The 21,433-nt window shown below is 33.5% G+C and overlaps 3 protein-coding genes and 1 pseudogene across 4 annotated transcripts; 2 read left to right on the forward strand and 2 right to left on the reverse strand.

Annotated features, from left to right (window-relative positions):
• The first annotated feature begins 385 nt into the window (after positions 1 to 385).
• Positions 386 to 2,123, forward strand: LOC131655903 (GDSL esterase/lipase At2g04570-like). The gene is made up of 3 exons (XM_058925697.1): positions 386 to 1,048; positions 1,123 to 1,612; positions 1,771 to 2,123. The coding sequence occupies exons 1-3, from the start codon at positions 662 to 664 to the stop codon at positions 1,965 to 1,967; spliced, it is 1,074 nt and encodes a 357-aa protein (XP_058781680.1). The 5' UTR covers positions 386 to 661; the 3' UTR covers positions 1,968 to 2,123.
• Positions 2,124 to 2,591: 468 nt separating this feature from the next.
• LOC131661620 (uncharacterized) lies at positions 2,592 to 5,744 on the reverse strand. 2 transcript variants are annotated; one of them, XM_058931219.1, is made up of 2 exons: positions 5,491 to 5,744; positions 2,592 to 5,114 (listed from the first exon to the last, which is right to left on the reverse strand). In XM_058931219.1, exon 2 carries the CDS (start codon positions 5,041 to 5,043, stop codon positions 2,995 to 2,997), a length of 2,049 nt encoding a protein of 682 aa, XP_058787202.1. In that variant the 5' UTR covers positions 5,044 to 5,114; positions 5,491 to 5,744; the 3' UTR covers positions 2,592 to 2,994. The 2 variants fall into 2 exon arrangements, with proteins under 2 accessions (XP_058787202.1, XP_058787203.1); XM_058931220.1 differs by having other exon boundaries at positions 2,592 to 5,117.
• Positions 5,745 to 7,625: 1,881 nt separating this feature from the next.
• On the forward strand, positions 7,626 to 8,305 carry LOC131658177 (protein FAR1-RELATED SEQUENCE 5-like; annotated as a pseudogene).
• Positions 8,306 to 18,896: 10,591 nt separating this feature from the next.
• Positions 18,897 to 19,821, reverse strand: LOC131655904 (uncharacterized). The gene is made up of 3 exons (XM_058925698.1): positions 19,422 to 19,821; positions 19,200 to 19,337; positions 18,897 to 19,125 (listed from the first exon to the last, which is right to left on the reverse strand). Exons 1-3 carry the CDS (start codon positions 19,791 to 19,793, stop codon positions 18,937 to 18,939), a joined length of 699 nt encoding a protein of 232 aa, XP_058781681.1. The 5' UTR covers positions 19,794 to 19,821; the 3' UTR covers positions 18,897 to 18,936.
• Positions 19,822 to 21,433: the final 1,612 nt, after the last annotated feature.

Consider the following 21,433-nt stretch of genomic DNA (forward strand, 5'->3'; position numbering starts at 1 on the left):
CTAATGCGTAAGATACATTGTGTTTGGGACATTGATAGTAAACTCATCTACTCACCTTGCCTTTGCTTTAAATTCTCTTCAAAAGCCTACATCTCCAAAGCTGAAAATTTACCAAGCAAACACTTTCCACAGAAACTTAACCCTTCATTCTCATTCCATATATATGCAAACCAGAAAAAAGTGCACTATGCCCATTCTACTATAAAACCACATTACTCTCCCCTCATAGGCTCTCAAAAACATTAGTTATGATTCCCAACAACTCACTCACCTATAAACCAAAATTCATTAATATTTCAACTATTAACCATATCATTGGTTAATAACCTCCATGTAATAAATGACAAATAGTTCGAAAAAACCAAGTTTCCATACCAACGTCAACAATTCTTAATCAGACTTTACTTACCTTTCGACTTAGCAGTGATTAATTTCTACCAGAATTGTAGAACATATAAGGTAAATTCTCCCTTTTTCTGCGCTAGACTCCAAAAACAAGTCAAATTTAAACTCTAACCACTTTCATACGGTGTGCAGTAGTCTCACAGCTCATATCAGCTAGATATTTTTGGTATTTCAAATCAATATTTATTCCATCACAAGCTCACAACTCAAGTCACACTTCAGAGTTAGTTAGTTTGTTAGTTAGTTACTACGCGTGATGATGAAAGGTGGACAAGGAAAGAAGCTCCTATGGACCAACATTCTTTGCATCCTTTTACTTCAATGCCTTGATCTCACAATCAGTGCTAAGGTTCCTGCAATCATAGTGTTTGGTGACTCGTCCGTGGATGCAGGAAACAACAACTTCATATCGACTGTTGCTCGCAGCAACTTCCAGCCGTATGGACGCGATTTCATGGGCGGGAAGCCAACGGGGAGATTCAGCAACGGAAGAATCGCAACTGATTTTATATCAGAAGCATTTGGAATCAAGCCATACATACCAGCATACTTGGACACTAGCTATAACATCTCACAGTTTTCTACTGGTGTCAGTTTTGCTTCTGCTGCTACCGGTTATGACAACGCCACTTCAGATGTCCTGGTATATACACATTTATTTCATTATATGTGTCTGCAAAAGGACCGTTATTAACTAATTTGGAATTTTTGTTTCAGTCTGTTATACCATTATGGAAGCAATTGGAGTACTACAAGGAGTACCAAAAAAAGCTAGGTGCCTATCTTGGAGAAAAAAAGGCGAAAGAGACGATTGCCAAATCAGTATACATAATAAGTCTAGGCACAAACGATTTTCTAGAGAATTACTACACAATTCCTGGTAGGGCATCTCAATATACACCAAGAGAGTATCAGAATTTTCTAGCTGGAATAGCTGAAAATTTTGTTCATAAACTTTATAGTCTTGGTGCTAAGAAAATATCCTTAGGAGGTTTACCTCCAATGGGATGTTTGCCTTTGGAGAGAACCACAAATTTTGCTGGTGGGAATGATTGCGTGTCTAATTACAATAACATCGCGTTGGAGTTCAATGATAAACTTAATAAATTGACTACGAAATTGAAGAAGGACCTTCCTGGGATCAGATTGGTTTTTTCGAATCCGTATGATATTTTGCTCAGTGTTGTTAAAAAGCCAGCGCAATATGGTAAGTTACTGATAATTTGTTATATTTTTTGTAACTGATGTCCCTGCATAACTATCAACTTAATTGGCATAACGGAACTGTTATATTTTGGTATGAGTATTTGTGATATATGATCTTGACGTACTAGTTGAAATTTCGGGTTATGTTCATGCGCGCAGGGTTTCAAGTGACTTCGATGGCGTGTTGTGCTACTGGAATGTTTGAGATGGGATATGCATGCAGCAGGGCTAGTATTTTCAGTTGTATGGATGCTTCTAGATATGTATTTTGGGACTCATTCCATCCAACAGAGAGAACTAATGGCATTGTTGCAAACTACTTGATGAAGAATGCATTGGCTCAGTTTTTACACTAGCTAGGGAATTATTATGAGTTTTATGCATGTAATAATAATATTATGAGTATTATGAGTTTTTTTAAATGATTTTCTTCCATGTTTTCTACATCAGAAATGTTTGAAAACTATGTAACAAAATGCTCTTATTTATGTGCAATAATAACAAAGGTTTGCAATTCCATAAGCTAAGGTTTAATTTGATATTTAATGTTAATTTTGATGAAGACTTGGGATTCTATAGATTCAGATTTTTTTTTTTTTTTTATTGTCAATATAGCCAAATATAGCCAAAGGATTCTATAGTTGTGTGCAGATAATAATCTAAAAAATAAAAAAGTATAAACTCTAAAGAAAAGAAAATGGAATCACTGAATTAAATAAAAAATTTCATCTAAAACCAAATATAATTAAATCCACAAACACCTCCTCTAATGATCATTGAGTTAGATATAATTTTTTCCATTTAAAAACAAATATAGCCAAATATACATACACCTCTTCAACAGGTCAGGTGATCTATTATTTATACTTCAAAGGTTATTATAATTGTTTTGCATCTTTAAAGGTGTTGAATTTTGCTTTGAAAGATAATCTGATTAGAAGTAATGTTGTATTGTTTCTACAACATTACAAGTTAATCTATGGTGACAATTTACAAATCCATTTACTGCAGAAATAGAAAGTATCAAATTTGAAAGGATACAGAAGTTGAATTTTACACATACAAGGCAATAATTTTAGTCACTGTTTCTTTTCTCTTTTTTCACATTACAAGTTTAAAATTTCTTTCAGATTTTAATTCTTTGCCTGTAAATCCTGACCGGAAATAAAATTACAAGTAGCAAATACAATGCCAATCTATCTTGACCTCTAACAATTGTTCCTTGAACTGTTGCTAAATAAGATTTCACTTTGTAAAAATGTCAGTGGTTAAAATCTCATTGGATTCTAACTATGTATGACATAGTGTACAGTTAAATCTAATACATTTTTTTGGAAGAATGCTTATATGTTTCCAAATAGTACTTGTTTCAATCATGCCTGTCTACAATGCGTTTGTTTCTATAGCAGCATGAAGGAATTCATCGGGAGTTGCAGCTGGATCAAGGTCCCAACACTTGTCGGGCAAATTGCTTGCTTCCTCACCCTTCAACAACCACAAAGGCACTTGGTGCGAAAAACGCAACATTTCTCTTCTTGGTATCCATCTAATGGCACTTTTGTCTGCATTCCTCTTGTACACGGTTTTGAATCCGTCCAACTTAATAAGGGGGCTAACACAAAGACCAAGCTCCTCGGAATAATCATCCAGTACCTCCACCATATCATACTGATGCCTTACCTCATCTGGTGTAGAATGATTCCAATCTGTAGACCAGTTTCGGTAAACAGCCCAAATTTCTCCGCATTTGGGATATATGCGAACACAACCGCCTCGACCGGCCTTCACCCTGCTTAGAACATGAGAAAAAATGTTAACTTGGTCGACAACATCAGAGGTCATGGCCCTGAAATTTCCACAGGATTTAGTGAAACCTGAAACAAGCCAGTTTACTGAGCCAAACTCACTATCAGTTTTCGAACTCAAGTAACTAATGTTAATCTTGAAGGGGTTGACAGAGACAACCTCGCGGATCAGACAATACAAGCGGGGCATCCCGTCCTCCTCATCATACAAGGCCCATATTTGCTTTGGTTTGAAGCATGGCTCTGACCTATCTTTATCGAAATCATGAAAGTCGGAATCTGGGACAGTAATTGTCACTGGAACAGTTTTTCTATGTTCTAACTGATTATCAGAAACATTAACAGCTGCTTTAATGTATGCGCCTCCTTCGACCTGATCAACATCAATTTGAGATTTTTTTCTCTCATTAGCAGCAGCCGCAGCTTCTGATGCCAACTTCATCTCTTCCAGTTTTTTCCTTATTTCTGTCCTGGCCTTCTCGATCAATAATTTTCTTGCATCAAAAGCTGGTGCCATGGAAAACTGTTTGGTTGGAACTTCACTTGTACTGGAAAGCTTCTGGCCATGCCCAATGCTTCCATTCCCATTAGCCAATGCTGACTCTGAAGCACATTTTGAGCCTTTTCCTTCATGGCCATTTCTTAAACTGGCTCCAAGAACTTTCCTTTTCTTCTCGGGTCTACTCGGCTTAACCTCTTGCGGTTCATTCTGGGAGAATGATACAACTGAATTAATATTAACCAATGTCTCTGTCATGCAATGCTTCATATCAGCTTCTGATTTAACTTTTGGTCTTCCCCTCTTTCTATTCCCATTGGCCTGGCAAGTAGGTGAAGTAGATAATCCATTTTGATTGACATATCCAGCAGAGTTCAATTGACAAGGAACATTAGAAGCATACTCATACCCGCGTGGCGAATGGTATCCGGCAACTCCATTACCGTTGAAATAGGTGCCATTACTAGGAGCATATGTAGCTCCATCATAGGAATGGCTTCCATATCCACTGCTAGACCCATACGACCAAGGACAATAAGGAAAAGAACCGTTTGCCGGGGCTGTTTCAACAGCAATGAAAACCCCACGGCAATTTTTACAAGAAAGTTTCTTATTTATATACTTGCGCAGATACTCATACTGAACCTTGCAGGAAGTACAAATTGTCCAGAAAGTGTCCCGCTTACCACCAGAGGCACGAGCAGTCGACAAACCATTGTGATTAACTCCATGCCCAGCACCCAATTGCGCATTCTTCTTCATATCATAACTACCAGACAGCCTGGCCCACGCCTCAGAAACAAGATGAAATGCCCCATCCGCTCCAACACACTTATTATTATCCGGATGAAGCAACCCCGCCATCTTCTTGTACTGTTTCTTTACAGCTTCTATATCCGTCGAAGGCTTTAACCCCATAATCGAATACCAATCTAGTTCACCATTACAACTCACTTGAGAGGCAATGTAAACTTCAAAAGTGGTCACCAACTGAGATACACCCTCCAATCCAGGACACAATGTTTTCGCTTTTAAAGCGTAATTTTTAGCTCCAACAAAATCTCTATGAGCAAACCTTTTCTCCGCATTCTCTATCGCTTTAAGTGCCTCCCCTTTCTTTGCTTCCATCCAAACAACTTCACAAAACCCTTGAAACTAAAACTAAAACCACCAAAACCCTTCAAACCTCATTTCATTTCCTGCTAACAAAATAGAACAAAAAAACAAAAAACAAAACAATGAATAAAATAACTAAATTTACTATACTCATAGCTCAATTTTTTGCATATAACCTAAATTATACAAACTTCAATCATCAATATCCAAACAAGCAATTTCAATTTATAGATCAATAAAAATTAAAAAACAATCACTTCAAATACAAAAACAAATTCATAAAAATTCAATAAAAAAAACAAAATAAGTATAAGGGAATTAGGGATCGAAAATATAAAAAAAAACAACAAAAATCCCAAAATTCAAATTATGCTTTCCTAAAAAAAACAACAATATAAGAAAATAAAACTGACAGATATAATAAATTTTAGAATAATTTAAGAAACTAAAAAAACTAACAGAGATTTTGGAGCTAAAAATGGAAATTGAAGAAGATTCAGATCGCCACGTGTCGTTGAATAAGCTACGACAAAATTGAACTTAGCACGGTGCAAAAGCAAGCGGAAGAAGAAAGAAAGATGGAGTGAGAGTCGGAATCGGAACCGGAATCGGGTTCGGGTTGGGGTTTGGAAATGGGTCCGATTTCTTCGATGAATAGAAGTTTCTGACAGTGGCAGATGAGAATGGTAACAGTAGAATCAATAATCAATAATAATATTAATCTACTTTTATTTATTTGTTTATATATTATAAAATGTAATCAACATGGTTATAAAAAAATGTTATAAAATATAATCTTTCTCACCTAATTTTTGTGGTTATTTTTTTATTTTTAGAATAATAGTTATTGATGTTTTTGTTAATAAGTGAAAGTTTATAAAAAAATATTAAATAATTACTTTTGGATTATTTATTTATAAATAAAACTAGTTGTTTTTAGTATTATTTTTCAAATCTATTTTTTATAAAAAACAACCATTCACTTTCAATTTTATTATATATATATATATATATATATATATATATATATATATATATATATATATATATATATATATATATATATATATAAAGTTTTTTTTTTGTTTTAAATACAATTGCTTTTATAAAAATTATTTATGATTTACAAAAAATTAATTATGTATATTTAATCAAAAACTTTTACAAAAATCTTGAAAAATATTTTACATTTTATTTATTTTAACTTAAAATTATTTGTGTAATATACATATAATTTTTATTATTTTTACAATCATCTATAATAAGATGATAATATTGTCCATAAAAAATGGTGATAATTTATTATTAATTAAGTTGGAATGGTAAGGTTTACATTATGGAGTAGTATAAAATGGTGATAACTTATTATAAAATAGGTTTACCTCATTAAAAGGGAGACACTCGTCCCTCCAAGGATTGCTTCATCATCATCATGGTCTTATTCATCAAAGCACAATGATCATCATGGTCTTTCCTCAGTGCTAGTGTTTCATCATTGGATCATCAGAAGATTGAGTGAAATTATGGTTGATTCTATCAACACTTCAACTAATCATTAATTGGAGTAAGGGTTTCCAAACATCTCAAGATCTTCATTGTTTAAGTTACTTAATCATTAACATATTGTGGTTAGAGTTTTGGCATTCATCATATGAAATCAGGAATTATGGCTTTAAATTGGGTATTAAAGTTTAAGGGATCATCAAAATCATCATTTTATGTTCCTCTGGGCATCTCAAGCTGCTAATTAAGGATTGCCCCATGATCTTGGGATTTCATTTGGTTTGAAGTTACTTGATTCAACTGAAAAAAGTCAACAAAATGCTCAAAAGTCAAAGTTTGACTTTCGATATTTTTGGTCAATCATGGACTTATCAAATCAAATTTCAAGAAAATATAGAGGTGGGATGAAAGTTAAAGTGACTTTCAGTATTTTTTTAACCACATAATGTTTTTAACCATTCACATGCTTCCAGCTGGCTTTGGCTTTGTTAACAAATAAATTAAAAATATTAAAAATATAGTATAAAAACAACAGAAAACTTCAATCAAATAACTTCTTTTCTCCTTCAACAATACACTTCACCTTCTATTACTGGATCACCGTCACTACAGTATTTCCGTCGATCACCGTAACTGCCGCCGACCATCTATACACTATTTTCTTTTCCTCTCAACAAGGTATTTTTTCTGAAAACGATTTTAATTTCTAACATTTCTTATATGTTGATTGGAAAAATAACTTAACACATGTTCATCTAATCTATCCTAATGTCAAATAATAAACTTTTTCAAGGTTTTTATTTCTCTGAACTATCATTGTTGTTAATTTCAATGTAGAAAATATGTAATATTAAAAAAATTGTTCAACAAGAAACAATTATTTTAAGTTGTTATCTCTCGACTTTGTTTCAGTTTTTTCATCAAAGTTTATTTGATTGTTGTTGTGGTTTATCTCCTTTTATCAATTAGACAAAACAAAGCTCATTGTATTTAATTTCTAATTATGTGTATGTAAATTATGTTATTTAGCTATATTGTTTAACTATATGATTCAAAATTTTAGTTTCTTTTACTTGGAAGTATGATAAAAAATGACATCTACAAATATTGATTGGAAGCCAATGATTGGTATGGAATTTGATTCATCAGAGGCAGCTTTTTAGTTTTGGCTCGCATATGGTGCACACGTTGGGTTTGGCGTTAGAAAACATTATTTGAACAAGAATAAAAAACAGGTTTTATATCATCGTGCAGGTTTGTTTGTTGCAAGGAAGGACTACGACAGATTGACAAGAGAGATACTTTTGTTAGTAACCATAGAGCTGAAAAAAGAATTGATTGCAAAGCAAGGATTTCTATTGTATTGAAGAATGAAAAATTTGTTATTCATGAATTCATAGAGTATCATAATCATTCTTTGCAACAACCAGAGACCACACACATGCTAGCATCACATAGAAAGATAACTGAGGTCCAAGCATATGAAATTGATTTAGCTGATGACTCTGGATTATGACAAAAGTCAACATTTCAACTTATGTGCACCCAGGCGGGGCATAGTTCTAATCTTGGATATACACGTTTGGATATAAAAAATTATTTCAATGCAAGAAGAAAAAGAAGTATGGTGTACGGTGATGTTGGATGTCATTCACAATACTTTCAGCGGTAATTATTGGAGAATCCATCGTTTCCAAGTTACGATCTTACGCAACCGAAGAGATTCAAGAAACAATTGAGTTTAAAGAGACAAAGGCGACTTAAGAGTTAGGTTGAACGACAACCTGCTAAAAAATAAGTATCACGTCTAGAGGAAAGTGACGCGGCCAAGTATCTCAAGAAAAAACATTAACAAGTGGTTTGATTGATGATGTATCCTGTTCAACACCCCCACTTTATGAACTCCCTCAAACACAAAAGGATCAGTTTAGCTTCACAACACTTTTGATGGTAATTTAAGTTGTCTTGCCTTTAAAAAGTGATTATCATTATTTTTACATATCATGATGTTAATTAATTTTTGTTAATTTGTAGGCGCCCCTAATTGAAACAAATATTACATCATTATAGCGATCGAAGCTAATTAATCACTAAGTTATAATAATTGAGAATACATTAAGTTGATATTTTGGTGTTACTATTTTTTGGTACAATACTTGATGAATTCGAAATTGTAAGTTCAAGCAGAATTTTTATAGCTTTTATAGTATAAATTCAAGAAATTTTTTTATAGGTTTGATAGTATAATTTTAAGCAAATTTTTTATAGTTTTAACAGTATAATTTCAAGCAGAATTTTGTAAGTTCAAGCAGAATTTTTATAAGTGCAAGCAGAATTTTTATAGCTTTGATAGTATAAGTTGTTAGATATAGGTATGATAATCCTGGATATCTTCAAGAATCGTGTTCGTTCACTTTCCGAACAAAGTATTTCGACCCTATTCTTGTCTGGGTTCACGAAATCTTTGCGGGGATAATTCTCGAAGAACAATCTGTTTCTGACAATGGAGAACAGATCAGAATGTAGAGGAAGTATCTTATTCGTATTCGAAACCGAGGCCAAATGACTCCTTATATAGGAGATCATCAATAGAAACCGAAATGACACACCTGTTTGGTAAAAACAGTTATGTTGGTTAGGAAACGACGCACCTGTTCGGTAAAACGGTTATGTCGGTTGGGAAAGGGTGCAACTATTCAAACAAAAATTTCGTTCGGGGCGCTGCCCCGCACCCCGCCAGGGGCTCCGCCCCTTGGAACCCTGTTTCTATTATTCGTATTCAATTGCACGTTTGGCTCTACGAGCGTGCACTCCGCACTACCCTAACTCGTTTCAAGCTTAACGCATAATTGCATCTGCCTACAGTAAATCACATTATTACCAAAATACATTGATGATACTAAAATCACCAACATAAGTCAAGCATAATTTTTATAGCTTTGATAGTATAATATCAAGCATAACTTATGTAGCTTTGATAGTATAATTTCAAGCAAAATTTTGTAATCAGAATGGACAACAGTGAGCTGTAAACAAAATTCTATTGAGAACTTGTGGCAAAGTGTAGCCAGGGGTGGCCCTGAGCACGGGCTCGCGGGGCGGGAATCCAGGGCCCCATAATTTTAGGGGCACCAAATTGTTTTATCCCTATATATATTAAAAGAGAATTTTCTATTATAAAAATATTTGCTAAAATTTATTTTTTTTTTGAAAAATACTGGCTAACAAATATACAGGGGCACTACAAAGTCAAAATTAATAAAAGAATCTAGAGAATTTGGATTTTTTTAATGCTAAGGCTAGTGGTGAAAAGATTGAGAATGAAATGGAGATTGAATGTGTGTTTATTCAAAAACGTTAAATTCATAGAAAACAACACTATGATGAAAATCCATCTCAACCCCCACAATTGAATCTTGAGTCTGCTGAAGAGTCTTTTCAAAATCACTATTTCTTATATATTGTAGATCAAATAATTGACTCACTTGATAGAAGATTTGAGCAGTATATGAAAATATTTTTGGATTCTTGTTTACTATTGAAAGGCTTAGATCATTATCTGATAGGGACTTGAAAGCATGTTGTAAACATCTTGAAACTTGTTTAAACCATGACGATTCTCTTGATATTGATGGTGAAATTTTGTTTGAAGAATTCAAAGTTATCAGAGAAGTTTTAACAGTTGAATCAAATCAAACTATATGATATTGAGTTCTTTAAAGACTTATAATTGTTTTCCTAATGCATTCATAGCTTATAGAATAATATTAACTATTCCTATCAGTGTTGCATATGCTGAGGAGAAGAAGAAGAAGAAGAAAAATAAGTGTCTTTATAGTGGTTTATGTTTTGATGTAGTATAAACATTTAGTTAAAGATCCATACTTGTATTCTTCTTGCACAATGTCAAATGAAAATGTGTTTTTTATTAAATTATTTCTTTTATTCTTATGCATTTATTGTTAAATTTTTTTTATAGGGGCACCACTCTTTTGATTCGTCCAAGGCACCCAAATTCAAAGGACCGGCCCTGAGTGTAGCATATATCCCAAATAGAATTCAATTTAGCATTTCACTGAGACATTCAGTTTTCAACCTATTTTGAATTTTGATATTGCTTAGTACAAATGTGGCATAAACATTAAGTTGCCAAAGTATGTAACACTAACAAAGATCTTGAATTATATGACAGTAAAATTTAACATTGTATGTTATAATGAAAACCAAATGAAAATTTGTTTATTCATAACATTTCATTACATGGATGGTGTCATACCCCAAATTTGTCCTACCCTAGGCATGTGGCTTATGATTCATGTACATACATCATTTAGGTCATAACTCACATTCATGCACTCATATCATTCAAGGACTAACAAGAAAAAGCTCTGTTGCAAAGAATTTTGATCAGAGAATAAGGAGACTGAGGTATAATCAGGTGGTTCTATGTTCAAGGAAGTTCTCCCAGATTGGGGTCTCTCTCTGTCTCAGGTCAAGGCATTGGTTGAAGGATATTGGCTTGCAAATCACCTGGTCTCCCAAATCAGGGTTTCTTTGACCAAAGTCAACCAGTTGACTTTCTGGTCAACATCTAATCAGGAAGAGATCTTATGAGGGAGAAGCTTTCATATTGACTATGTGGATGTGTTTATTTGACTGGATTTGACTGGAGAAAATTTAATCGGGAATTTCATCAATAATCAGAGAAAATCAGAACAGTTGACTTTTGGGTCAAAATCAGAAGAATTATTCAGATATTGACTTTTGGTGGAAAATCGGTCAAAGAAAGTCAAAGAAATGAGAAAAATCAAGAAATAATCAAAACTGCCAAATTTGGAAATTTAGTTGAAATGGGATCTTGCCAAAAGAGGAAAGTTCTACACTTAAAGAATTTTTTAGTGAACTTCCAATTGGCTGAGCAACTGACTTCAGGTTCAATTATCATGTTGAAAACGGCAGGATTTTAAGACAAGCTCAACATCAAAAGTGTTCAAATCATAGCCCTCTACAACTCTCTAGTTGGGAGTTTTTCCATTTGGAGCTTGGATCAAGAGATATTGAGAGTTGAAGTTTTCAGAATTACATTCACTCAAGTCATAAGGCTGGGCACAATGCTAGGCATGCGTGACGCATTTCAGCAAGCAGGTGGTGTGCTTACTTTGTGGTTGATTTTAGAGAGATACGAAGGTCTATAAAGTACAAACTTGGTATGGATCTCTTTGTCTCCATGTTCTCTATCTAGTGAAACAAGAACCAAGCAAGTTGGACAAATATTAAATCATCTATGAAGCCTTAAAGTCGAGCCCTCATCAAATCACCATTGCATGGCAAGCTGAGCCAGGCTCCTAAGGCACACGCACGCGTTATGTCAAACACATGGCGTGCTACTTTCAAATTCATTTTTAAAGAGTTCAAAGCCTCTCAACGGCCTACGATGAGTTCCAATCCCTTTACTCCCATGTCCTCTCTCCATTGATCAGAATATGTGGGAATTTAGTCGTGTTTTTGCCAAGTTATGGAGTTTTGAAGTCACTTGTTCGCAAACTGTATTTTTGTCAATGCCACAGTCAAGTCATGCCCAGCCCGTGTCTTGCATGCAATCAGTCTTGAGAAGCATAAATCCCATACCAATTTCATTGAGCTACAAGTATCATTTCACGAAATCCTCAACATCAATTTGGTTCTATCACATGTCATGTTTGCATTGAGCTTAGGTTTGTGTCAAACAATGACCTATAGCAAAGGTTATGCATGCATAAAGTTAGCACCATGGACATCCTGCTCTTAGCACTCCTGCAGCATACACACCCGCATTGCGTAATGTCTACAATCAACCTTTTCTTCATTGAGCCATGCACAAGGCTGTTGCGCGAAAGCATGCAGAAGGCTTGCCTTAATTGGACAACTTGTTCACTAAGTTTGAGAGGGAAATGATACTCTACACCACACACACCATAACCAATCTTGCACCATCAATATATAAACAAAACCCTTCACGAATTAAGGCACATTCTCATTCCTTCCATTTTTTTTCTCACAGCCATATCACTCCTCTCCTCTCCCCGATTCTCTCATTCCTCACACACTACCTGAGAGTTTGTTACAAACTGTAACAAACTCTTCCACCTTCTTCAACCACCGCCTACCTCTACTGCAACCACCTTCAACCACCATTATCACCACCACGAACCACCCTCGACCTCCATCCTCAACACCACAGCACCACCATTGAAGCAATCGCAGCCATCATCATCTCCATTGAATCATCATCATCTTCAAAACGTTCATGGCATAACGCAAGAGTTGGAGTCGAAGCTTGTAGCATACAACGATCTTCGTCTTGCTCGCTGATCTTGAATTCACGTATCGAGGATCAAGGAGAGCATAGCTGGTAGCATCATTGCCCTGAAGAGTTCTTTTTCTTTCGATTCAACATTCAACAGGTAAGTCTTCTTAGATCTTCTCAACATATCAGTGATGCAAACTGGCTCATATTGCATGTTGTATGCGTAGAGATACATCTTTATGATCTTGTGATAAATGGGAATCATCTTGAACGTGGATCCTGTTTTCAATCTCAGTATATGTATGTGAATGTTGCAATGCCTATAGTTAGCGTTTTGTTGAAATTTTTTTAGGTTAGGGTTTTAAAACTGCGATCGGTTTACATGATAGGGGAAGAATTAGTAAAATCTAATGGTGGATCTGAACTCTACACGAAATTTTGAGTCGAACGGTGGTGTTATGGTTGAATTCTGGAATTTTGGGTGGAGCTCCGCCGTTAACTTCGCCGGAGAAGACGGCTGAAGTTGAGCTCCGGTGTCTGGTGTGAGTCAAGATCCATATCCGTTTAGCTTACATGGCATGCGTTCATTGGCTGATGTTTTTATGTTACTTTAGTTTTGTATTTTCAATGATTGGGGGATGGTGCTGTCATATTCTGATTGGCTCAAATTGGCGTTTGTCTTTTTGTGACTAAAGTGAGCCTTTGTCCAATTGATCCAAGTTGACATGCTGATGTACACAATATCGTTCCAATGCCATAGTAAATATAATGATAATGCTGAATCAACAAATAAAAACTAAATAAATAATGAACAACAAAAACAACCATGGGTCATGCGAGTTCCTAATCACACCCCCCTGAATCTGGGCCCAAATGCGTATTAACTAAGCTTCAGTTCCTTTTGAATTCACTAACACACCCCCTGGCAGGCAGACTTTTAGAAATTGTTTCAATTTTGTTCCTCCATGACTTTTACTTCATAAATCATTTTTCCATGAAATAAAAAATGAATAAAAATAGGTTTTAGATAGATATATGTGTGTATATATTTTTGGTATTTTTTGTAGATTTTTAGAATTTGCTTGGCTATTTTTAATAAATCATTTACTTTGGTATGTTCATGTTTCTTTTGGTTTTGATAGATTTTGCAAATTAATTTTGTTTAATACCTTAGGATTAAAATTTAATCACCAATTTTTGTATGGATACTGTAGACTAACCCATGATGTTGTGTATAAAAAATGAACTCCTAATTCTTTGTTTTGATTGGTATTTGGTTAGTGTTGTTTGACTCGATTAACATGCGTTTCTAATAGATGTTCGTGACGTTTGTGCTCTCAAATTGAAATGCATTCATGCAACAATGTTGGTTACTTTTTGTACATATAATTAGGTATGTCTAGAGGTCCTAAAACCTGGAATTGAAAATTTTAGATCATGTTTTCCTATTTTACCCGATTTTTCTTTATCACATGTAAATAACTTGTTTTTGGTTGACGATTGCACCGTAACTTGTACAAATGACCCGTAATTTTGTGTGAAACTTCTTGGCATGACTTTGTGGTTGTTTAAGCATCTAGTATAGGCTATTTTCTACTGACTTGTACCATTTGATTGCATGTTTCTAACTTCATTCACAATTTGAAACCGTTTAGCTAGAATTAACCTAGTGTTGTCTAGTTTTTGTTAGAGTTTTGTATTGCTTCATGCTAATTGACTAATATAGATTAACATAGGATATTGGAACTAAATGAATTAGTTTGCCACTGACTTCAAGCCTAGTTCATGTATTCACTTGTTTTTGTTTTGATTAATTGATGTTTGTCCGCTAATCGGTAAGTAAAGACGCATGTGATACTTTGGTAACTTCTTGTGGATGTTTTTGTACGATACCGTGATGCTTTTGTATTTGATTTGGGACATTCAATCCCTTGTTTTGCTACTGACTTGGGGCTTCTTTCTCTTGTTTCCATGCTTAGCCTCTCATTTCTTGCTTTGATGTTGTTTATCTCTTGCTATGTACTTGCCATGTTCCCTTAGACTCTTCCTCCTTTGTTAAGAGGAATTGAGATAGGATAGTTATCCTCGACCTTAGGACCATTTGCAGATTAGAATAACATAGATTAGAATGTTAGATCTAGTTCCCTATTGCATTCTTTTTCTTTTTCAACTCTTTAAAACATTAATAAAAGGAAGATGCGAATCACATTAAGCAAGTGATAGAGAAATGAGTGGGATTCATTCCCTAATCTGTTTCTCAACCTCTTAGTGGCATAGAAACGAGTGGGATTCATTCCCTAATCTGTTTCTCGGTCACTACTTAATGGGAGAGAAATGAGTGGGATTCATTCCCTAATCTGTTTCTCAAACATTAATCAATGGGAGAGAAATGAGTGGGATCCATTCCCTAATCTGTTTCTCAAACATTACATAATGGGATGGAAGTGAGTGGGATTCATTCCCTAATCTGCTTCTCGATCATTATACATTTTATGTGATTCGACTCGCAAACAAATTCCCCTTAAAAAATACACAACCAAAAACATTTAAAACACCTAACAATGGTTCAGATTAAAACAAAGTAGAGAGAGTGGTGAGTGGCCCGGTATTGGGAACTGTTCATCACTCATCTACCCTAAAAGACACAAACCAATCTCTTTTCCTTTTGCCTCTTTGGCACCTAAGGGCACCGTTATCTCCGCTCCATTGCATCCTAGGCTGTCCCCTTATGCAAGAGCGCGAGCGTTAACTCCGCCCAACTAAAAAACACAAAAACAAACAGAAAATCGTGAGCCGAGCTACGGTAACTCTGATTCCTGAAAAGGATACGTAGGCAGCGGGGTAGGGCCCGTGCGAGTACAATTCTTTATTTTCCCTACATTCTGCATTCATTCGCATTTAGACTTAGACATAGATACACACCCTTTAGATAGAAACAAACATAGGTGGATACCATCGAGTACGATGAGCGCGAGGGGTGCTAATACCTTCCCCTTGCGTAACCGACTCCCGTACCTAGATTCTCTGGTCGCAAGACCCTGTTCCTTTTGTTAGGTTTTCTGATATTCCTTTCCCTTATGGGATAAATATATTAGTGGCGACTCTGTTCCTTTTTCGCAAAGAAGCTAAAGATATTGTTTTTGCGCATCTGTAACAACTCTAGAAGAGGCATTGGACCTTATCCAATCGGTACATTTTAGTCACTTCGTTTTTACTCATTTAAGCATCATTTTATCCATTCTTTTTATAGAACTATTGCCTTGAATAACATGAGCTGATACCCTATGAAAATAGGCATTGGTTTTGCTTCTACGTGATTTAATTTCATTTTGAAGTTTTAGGTTTTTTGAGATTTTTTATTAAATTCGTGAGCTACAAGTAAAATAAATGAAAACTATGCTTATATTTGAAATCCTTATGAAATTTCGAGCACAATGATATACTCACATGCTAGTTTTGGTAAATAAAATGAAATTTGGCCATTGTTGAATTTTTCTTACAGTAACGATGAAGAAGATGGAGTTCTGGCGCGGATTCCATTTTTAAAAATTTTGTTTCATATATATTTAATTGAATGCGTTATATGTTTGAATTGGCATTTTGCCTCAATAGTTAAGGCTTTGATTTGATATGTTAAGGTCATGGGTTCAACACCAATGGACGTTTTAGTTCAACTTGATCTTTGATTAAGATTGAATTAAGATAGACATTAGGACTATTATCCAAGCATGAAAACATCATTAGGGTTTCACCATTTCAATCCAAATTTTAAGTCCATCATGGCGTGTCAACATTAGGTTAGAAATTTTCAAATCTCAACTTTAAGTCCAATTTGCATCACAACAATTAAGATCAAGTTTCCCATTAAGTTTTGTTTCTTTCTTATACATCTGCATCTAAAACTAAAACCTTTTTTTAATCAAATCCAAAAACACTTAATAAATATCTTAAAAACTTTCAAAACTAAAGGCTAATGTACTTAAATATCCCTACTCTTAAGGCACCATTTGAGGTATTACCTAACAAAACACTCAGCAAACTCAAACTCTTTTTGCCTTAGGGATTTTCTAAATAAACCTTCTTAAAAAGGACATGTTGAATTTCATTCTACCCAATACAACAACGTGTAAGTCTTCTAAGGTCGAGCGACAAACGTTAACTGTTAGAATGCGAACTTTGCATTGTCCATAAAAAACACCGACAAACAAAACTTTTTCAAGTAGAACTACGATGTTTTGATTCTCGTGTGGATACATAGGCACGGGGTTACAAAACTCAGGCGAACACAATAATAAAACTCTTTTACTTTTGTTTCCTTTTTTAAAAGAATTATGCATGCATTCTCTTTAGCAAGTAAGATTTAGATATTCACACTCATTGATTAGAACAACAAGAGTGAATCTCGTTGAGTACAACGGATGTGAGGGGTGATAATACCTTCCCCTTGCGTGACTGTCTCCCTTACTCAATATTTGGTTGCGAGACCATGTTCTTTTCCCTTTTCTTGAGGTTTTCTTTGATGTTTTTCTTTTCCTTCTTTGGGATAAATAAATATTCGATGGAGACTCTATTGTTTCTTTTAAACAGTCTCAGTTGTTAGTTTATTTTTTGCGAGGTAGCGACAATATCACATTGCTTACTTGATATCAGTTGATTAAATGACTTTGAGTTATGTGAAGCAATCTAATATATTAGCAATTTATATAATTATCAGTTAGAATTTCAATGTGACTTTATCTAACCAAGATTGAGCTGACACAATATTAAGGTATATGTGGTGGAATGGCCACCTAGCCACATGACTTGAAGACTTTAAGTATTTCAATTCTGTTTGGAAAAGTGGGTTTTCATGAAGCTTAAACCATATGAATCTAATCAACAAAAAAGAAAGAGAAAAGGGTTGTTAGAAAAAAAAATCTCCTTGAAGACCTATTCTTTCAAGGTCATTGTGAAGGAAGATGAAGATAGTTTTGATGAAGATGTTGGTGTGTTAGTTAATTGTTCAAGAAGCATATGAGAAGACTCAAAGTAATAAGTTTTTTAGTGAGATAAATTAGTGTCAAATGTTGAAATGAATTTCTTTCTTTCTTAGTGCCTTAACTGTGTGATCCACAATATGGTTCAGTTGAGGTTGAAATGAGAGATCGACTTTGACTTCAACAACAGGGTGAGGTGAATCTGGAACGAACTTCTTGAGTTGAGAAACATGGGATACATCATGAAGTCTGAATAATGCAGGCAACAAAGCTAACTGATAAGCCATTTCACATATCTGACTTATGATCTAATACAGTCCAATGTACATTGGGCTCAACCTTCTTGTCTTGAATGATCCCTTTAGCCTTAACTTTGGGGTGACCTTCAAGAATATATCATCTCCCTCTTCGAACTCCAACAGGCTTCTCTGTCAATCCGCATAACTTTCTAGGCAGTCTTAGACTTTCTTCATCTTATCTCGAATCATTCTTATCTTGTCGGTGGTTTCTTGATTATTTCAAATTCAAGAATATTCTTATCGCTAAAGATATTATATAATATAATGTAGATTTGTTTAAATTTAAAATGTTCCGCATTGAAAAGACAAATTGATCAAAACAAAAATAAATCATACAAAATATAAATATTATTAAATGACCTATTGGACGGATTGAATTTTAGATTTATTTTTCAAAATTAAACCAATAATTTAGTTTGGTTATCTACAATATGGTACAATTAATTTTGCTTTGATTCGGTTATTGAATTGTTTGGAAAATAATGGTTCGGTTATATATATATATATATATATATATATATATATATATATATATATATATATATATATATATATATATATATATTTGAAAAACTGCTTGTGTTTGTAAGAACATTCAATTAAATCCGTAAGAAAATGGTTGTCAAGAGAGCTAGAGATTTCGAAGAAAATCCACAAAAGCTTCTAAGACTTCTAATTACAATCTTTAAGTGCAGAAAACTGGTACAGATAAGAAATGAGAAAAATTATTTGCAATCTTTAATAATCCGCAGTAATCAGAGAAAAGAAAAAAGGGAAGAAAATTCTCAATTGAATTCATGGCAAACATCCAAGAACAAGTCATTCAACATTATTACCATGGTTAGTCGGTTTTGATGGCACAGGACATGACCTCAGGCGGCCCAGGCCTTTTGTTCCAGACTTTGGCCTGGAAAATTGTAGCAGGATTATTGGAAGCACATTGTTTTGCTTTAAAGGTAATATAATACATTCCACCACTACAACATGCTAGGGTGGACTTGACAAGCTCATCAAACACAAATTTTGGATCCTATAAAAATAACAAAATTAGAATCATAATAATACCAATAAAGTTGATAAATGAATATTGGAATGGTTTAGAACCTGATTGTTGTCAGCATTGTACTTTTCCAAAGCAATTTTTGAAAGTCTAGTGAGAATAGAGCGATTTGCATTTATGGAAATGGGACTGACACCACCGCCTAAATGTGCTATTGCTGGAGAAGCAATTGCATCAAAGGGCTGAGTTGTGCAGAATGAATCAAAGTTATAGAGATTATAAAAAACATAAAATTTGAATTATCAAAGTTAAAGAGATGTACGTACAGTTAGGTTTTCAGAGCGTCTTTTATAGTTAGCCATGGCGTTTCTGATTTTTTCTTCTCTAATCCGTGCCTTGATTCTGAATTGTTCTTTTCTAATCTGTGCCTTTTTCTTGTACTCAGAGCGTGAGACATATTTCTGTTCCGATTTATGCTGCATACCTCTTTCAACACCATCATCTTCAACATGCTTCCGTTCCGATTTCAGAGCTCTTTCAACACCATCTGCAAGGTCACCTTCAACATGTTTCCGTTCCGATTTCAGGCATGTATCTCTTTCAACTACATCCACACGATCATCTTCAATATGTTTCCGTTTTGACTTCAGACGTTTACCTCTTTCAACACTGTTTCCCGGCGACGAAACCCTAACCATCGATATTTGGTTTCACAAAATCACAATTCACGGCTCTATAATAATAATAACAATTATTATCCTCCTAAACATAACAAACCCTAAATACATGATTTTATTTTATTTTCACTATTATTGTTTTAAATTCTATTGTTATTTAAAACTAGACGTCTACCCGTGCGATGCACGGATTAATTTCATAGGCTTAATTTTATAAATTATATTATTTAAATATTATTTTTGAAATATACTCATAAATTAAATGATAAAATATATTATGTTTAATTCAAAGTTGAGAATGTAGAAAAAATTGATTTTGAAAACTCAAAATATAAAGTTGAACCTAAAATTAGTTGTTAAAATGAACTATGACTTTTATAATAAAAGTTTTATTTATTTATGCTGCCTATAATTTTTTAATAAATTATTGTTTCCCTAAAAACAATTTGATTTTAAACATTTATATTACTTTGTTTTATGAAAAATAATAACATTACCTAAATTTATTTAAATGCAAGTGTATCTAAATGTTATTATTATTATTTTCTAAAAAACTAAAAAAAAAACATTATTTTTTAAGATCCTAAAATTAGAGAATAAATTATGACCATCGGAAAATTTATTAATAAAAACATTAACATTATTATTATTTCAACATGAATATAAAAAACTATTGAAAAAACTAATAGATTAAAAAAAGATTTTATGTTTGAAAATATGTAATGAAAAGTTTAATAGATCAATAAAGATGAGAAGTTAGGTTTAGATATAAAATGAGTTAGTGATGATAATAGTAATTAGAGATAGAATGATCAACATGAATTGAATTAATGGTAAAATAAGAAAGAAAAATAAGAATAATAAAAATAGATGAAGCAATGAAGTTAAGAAATCATTAAAGGTGACAACAAATAATTCATACTATTTAAACCTAAATCTATCGCAACACAAACTTTTGAACAATTTCTTTATCAAAGAAATGCATTTTGTGATGATTTAAAGTTTGCCCCTATAAAAGTAAACATAACAAAAAATTAGAAAAAAAACAATAAATAATACTATTGAACAAAATAATTTAAGAATACCTACATAATTGAAAACTCCTTATTTTTTTATGAGTTGCTCCTTTCATACAATGGTAATTCCTTAAAAAAAAAAAATACATAAGAAAATAAATGAAAACATTATAGGAGAATAAAGAGAGGGAGGAAGGAAAGAGAACAAATGTCTAAGTTATTATAAAATAAAGCACAATAAATAATACATAAAAAATCAAAATGGGAGTAGAATAAAAAGGAAAATAAAAATCTTAATTTGAGTTATTGTTTCCTTAAATATGAGTAAATAAATTAAATTTCTTATAAATAATATATTTTCTTTTGTGATGCAGTTATGGGAACAAAATACTAATAAAGTATATTTGAAAAAAAAACATTCCTACATATTAATATCCTTTCATTTTTTTGACGCAGTTATGAAAACAAAATATATATATGAAAAGAGAAATTTCAACCTTCTCTATTTGGTTTGAAGGAGCTCGAGACCATTTGCATACTAACACCCGTGCAATGCACGGATTTATTTAAATAATTATTATAGAAAATTAAATTGTCTATCTAAATAAATGAAAAAACAATTTTCTTGATGAAATATTATTCTAG

The sequence above is a fragment of the Vicia villosa genome, linkage group LG3 (assembly GCF_029867415.1).
Source record: "Vicia villosa cultivar HV-30 ecotype Madison, WI linkage group LG3, Vvil1.0, whole genome shotgun sequence".
Lineage (NCBI taxonomy): Eukaryota > Viridiplantae > Streptophyta > Magnoliopsida > Fabales > Fabaceae > Vicia > Vicia villosa.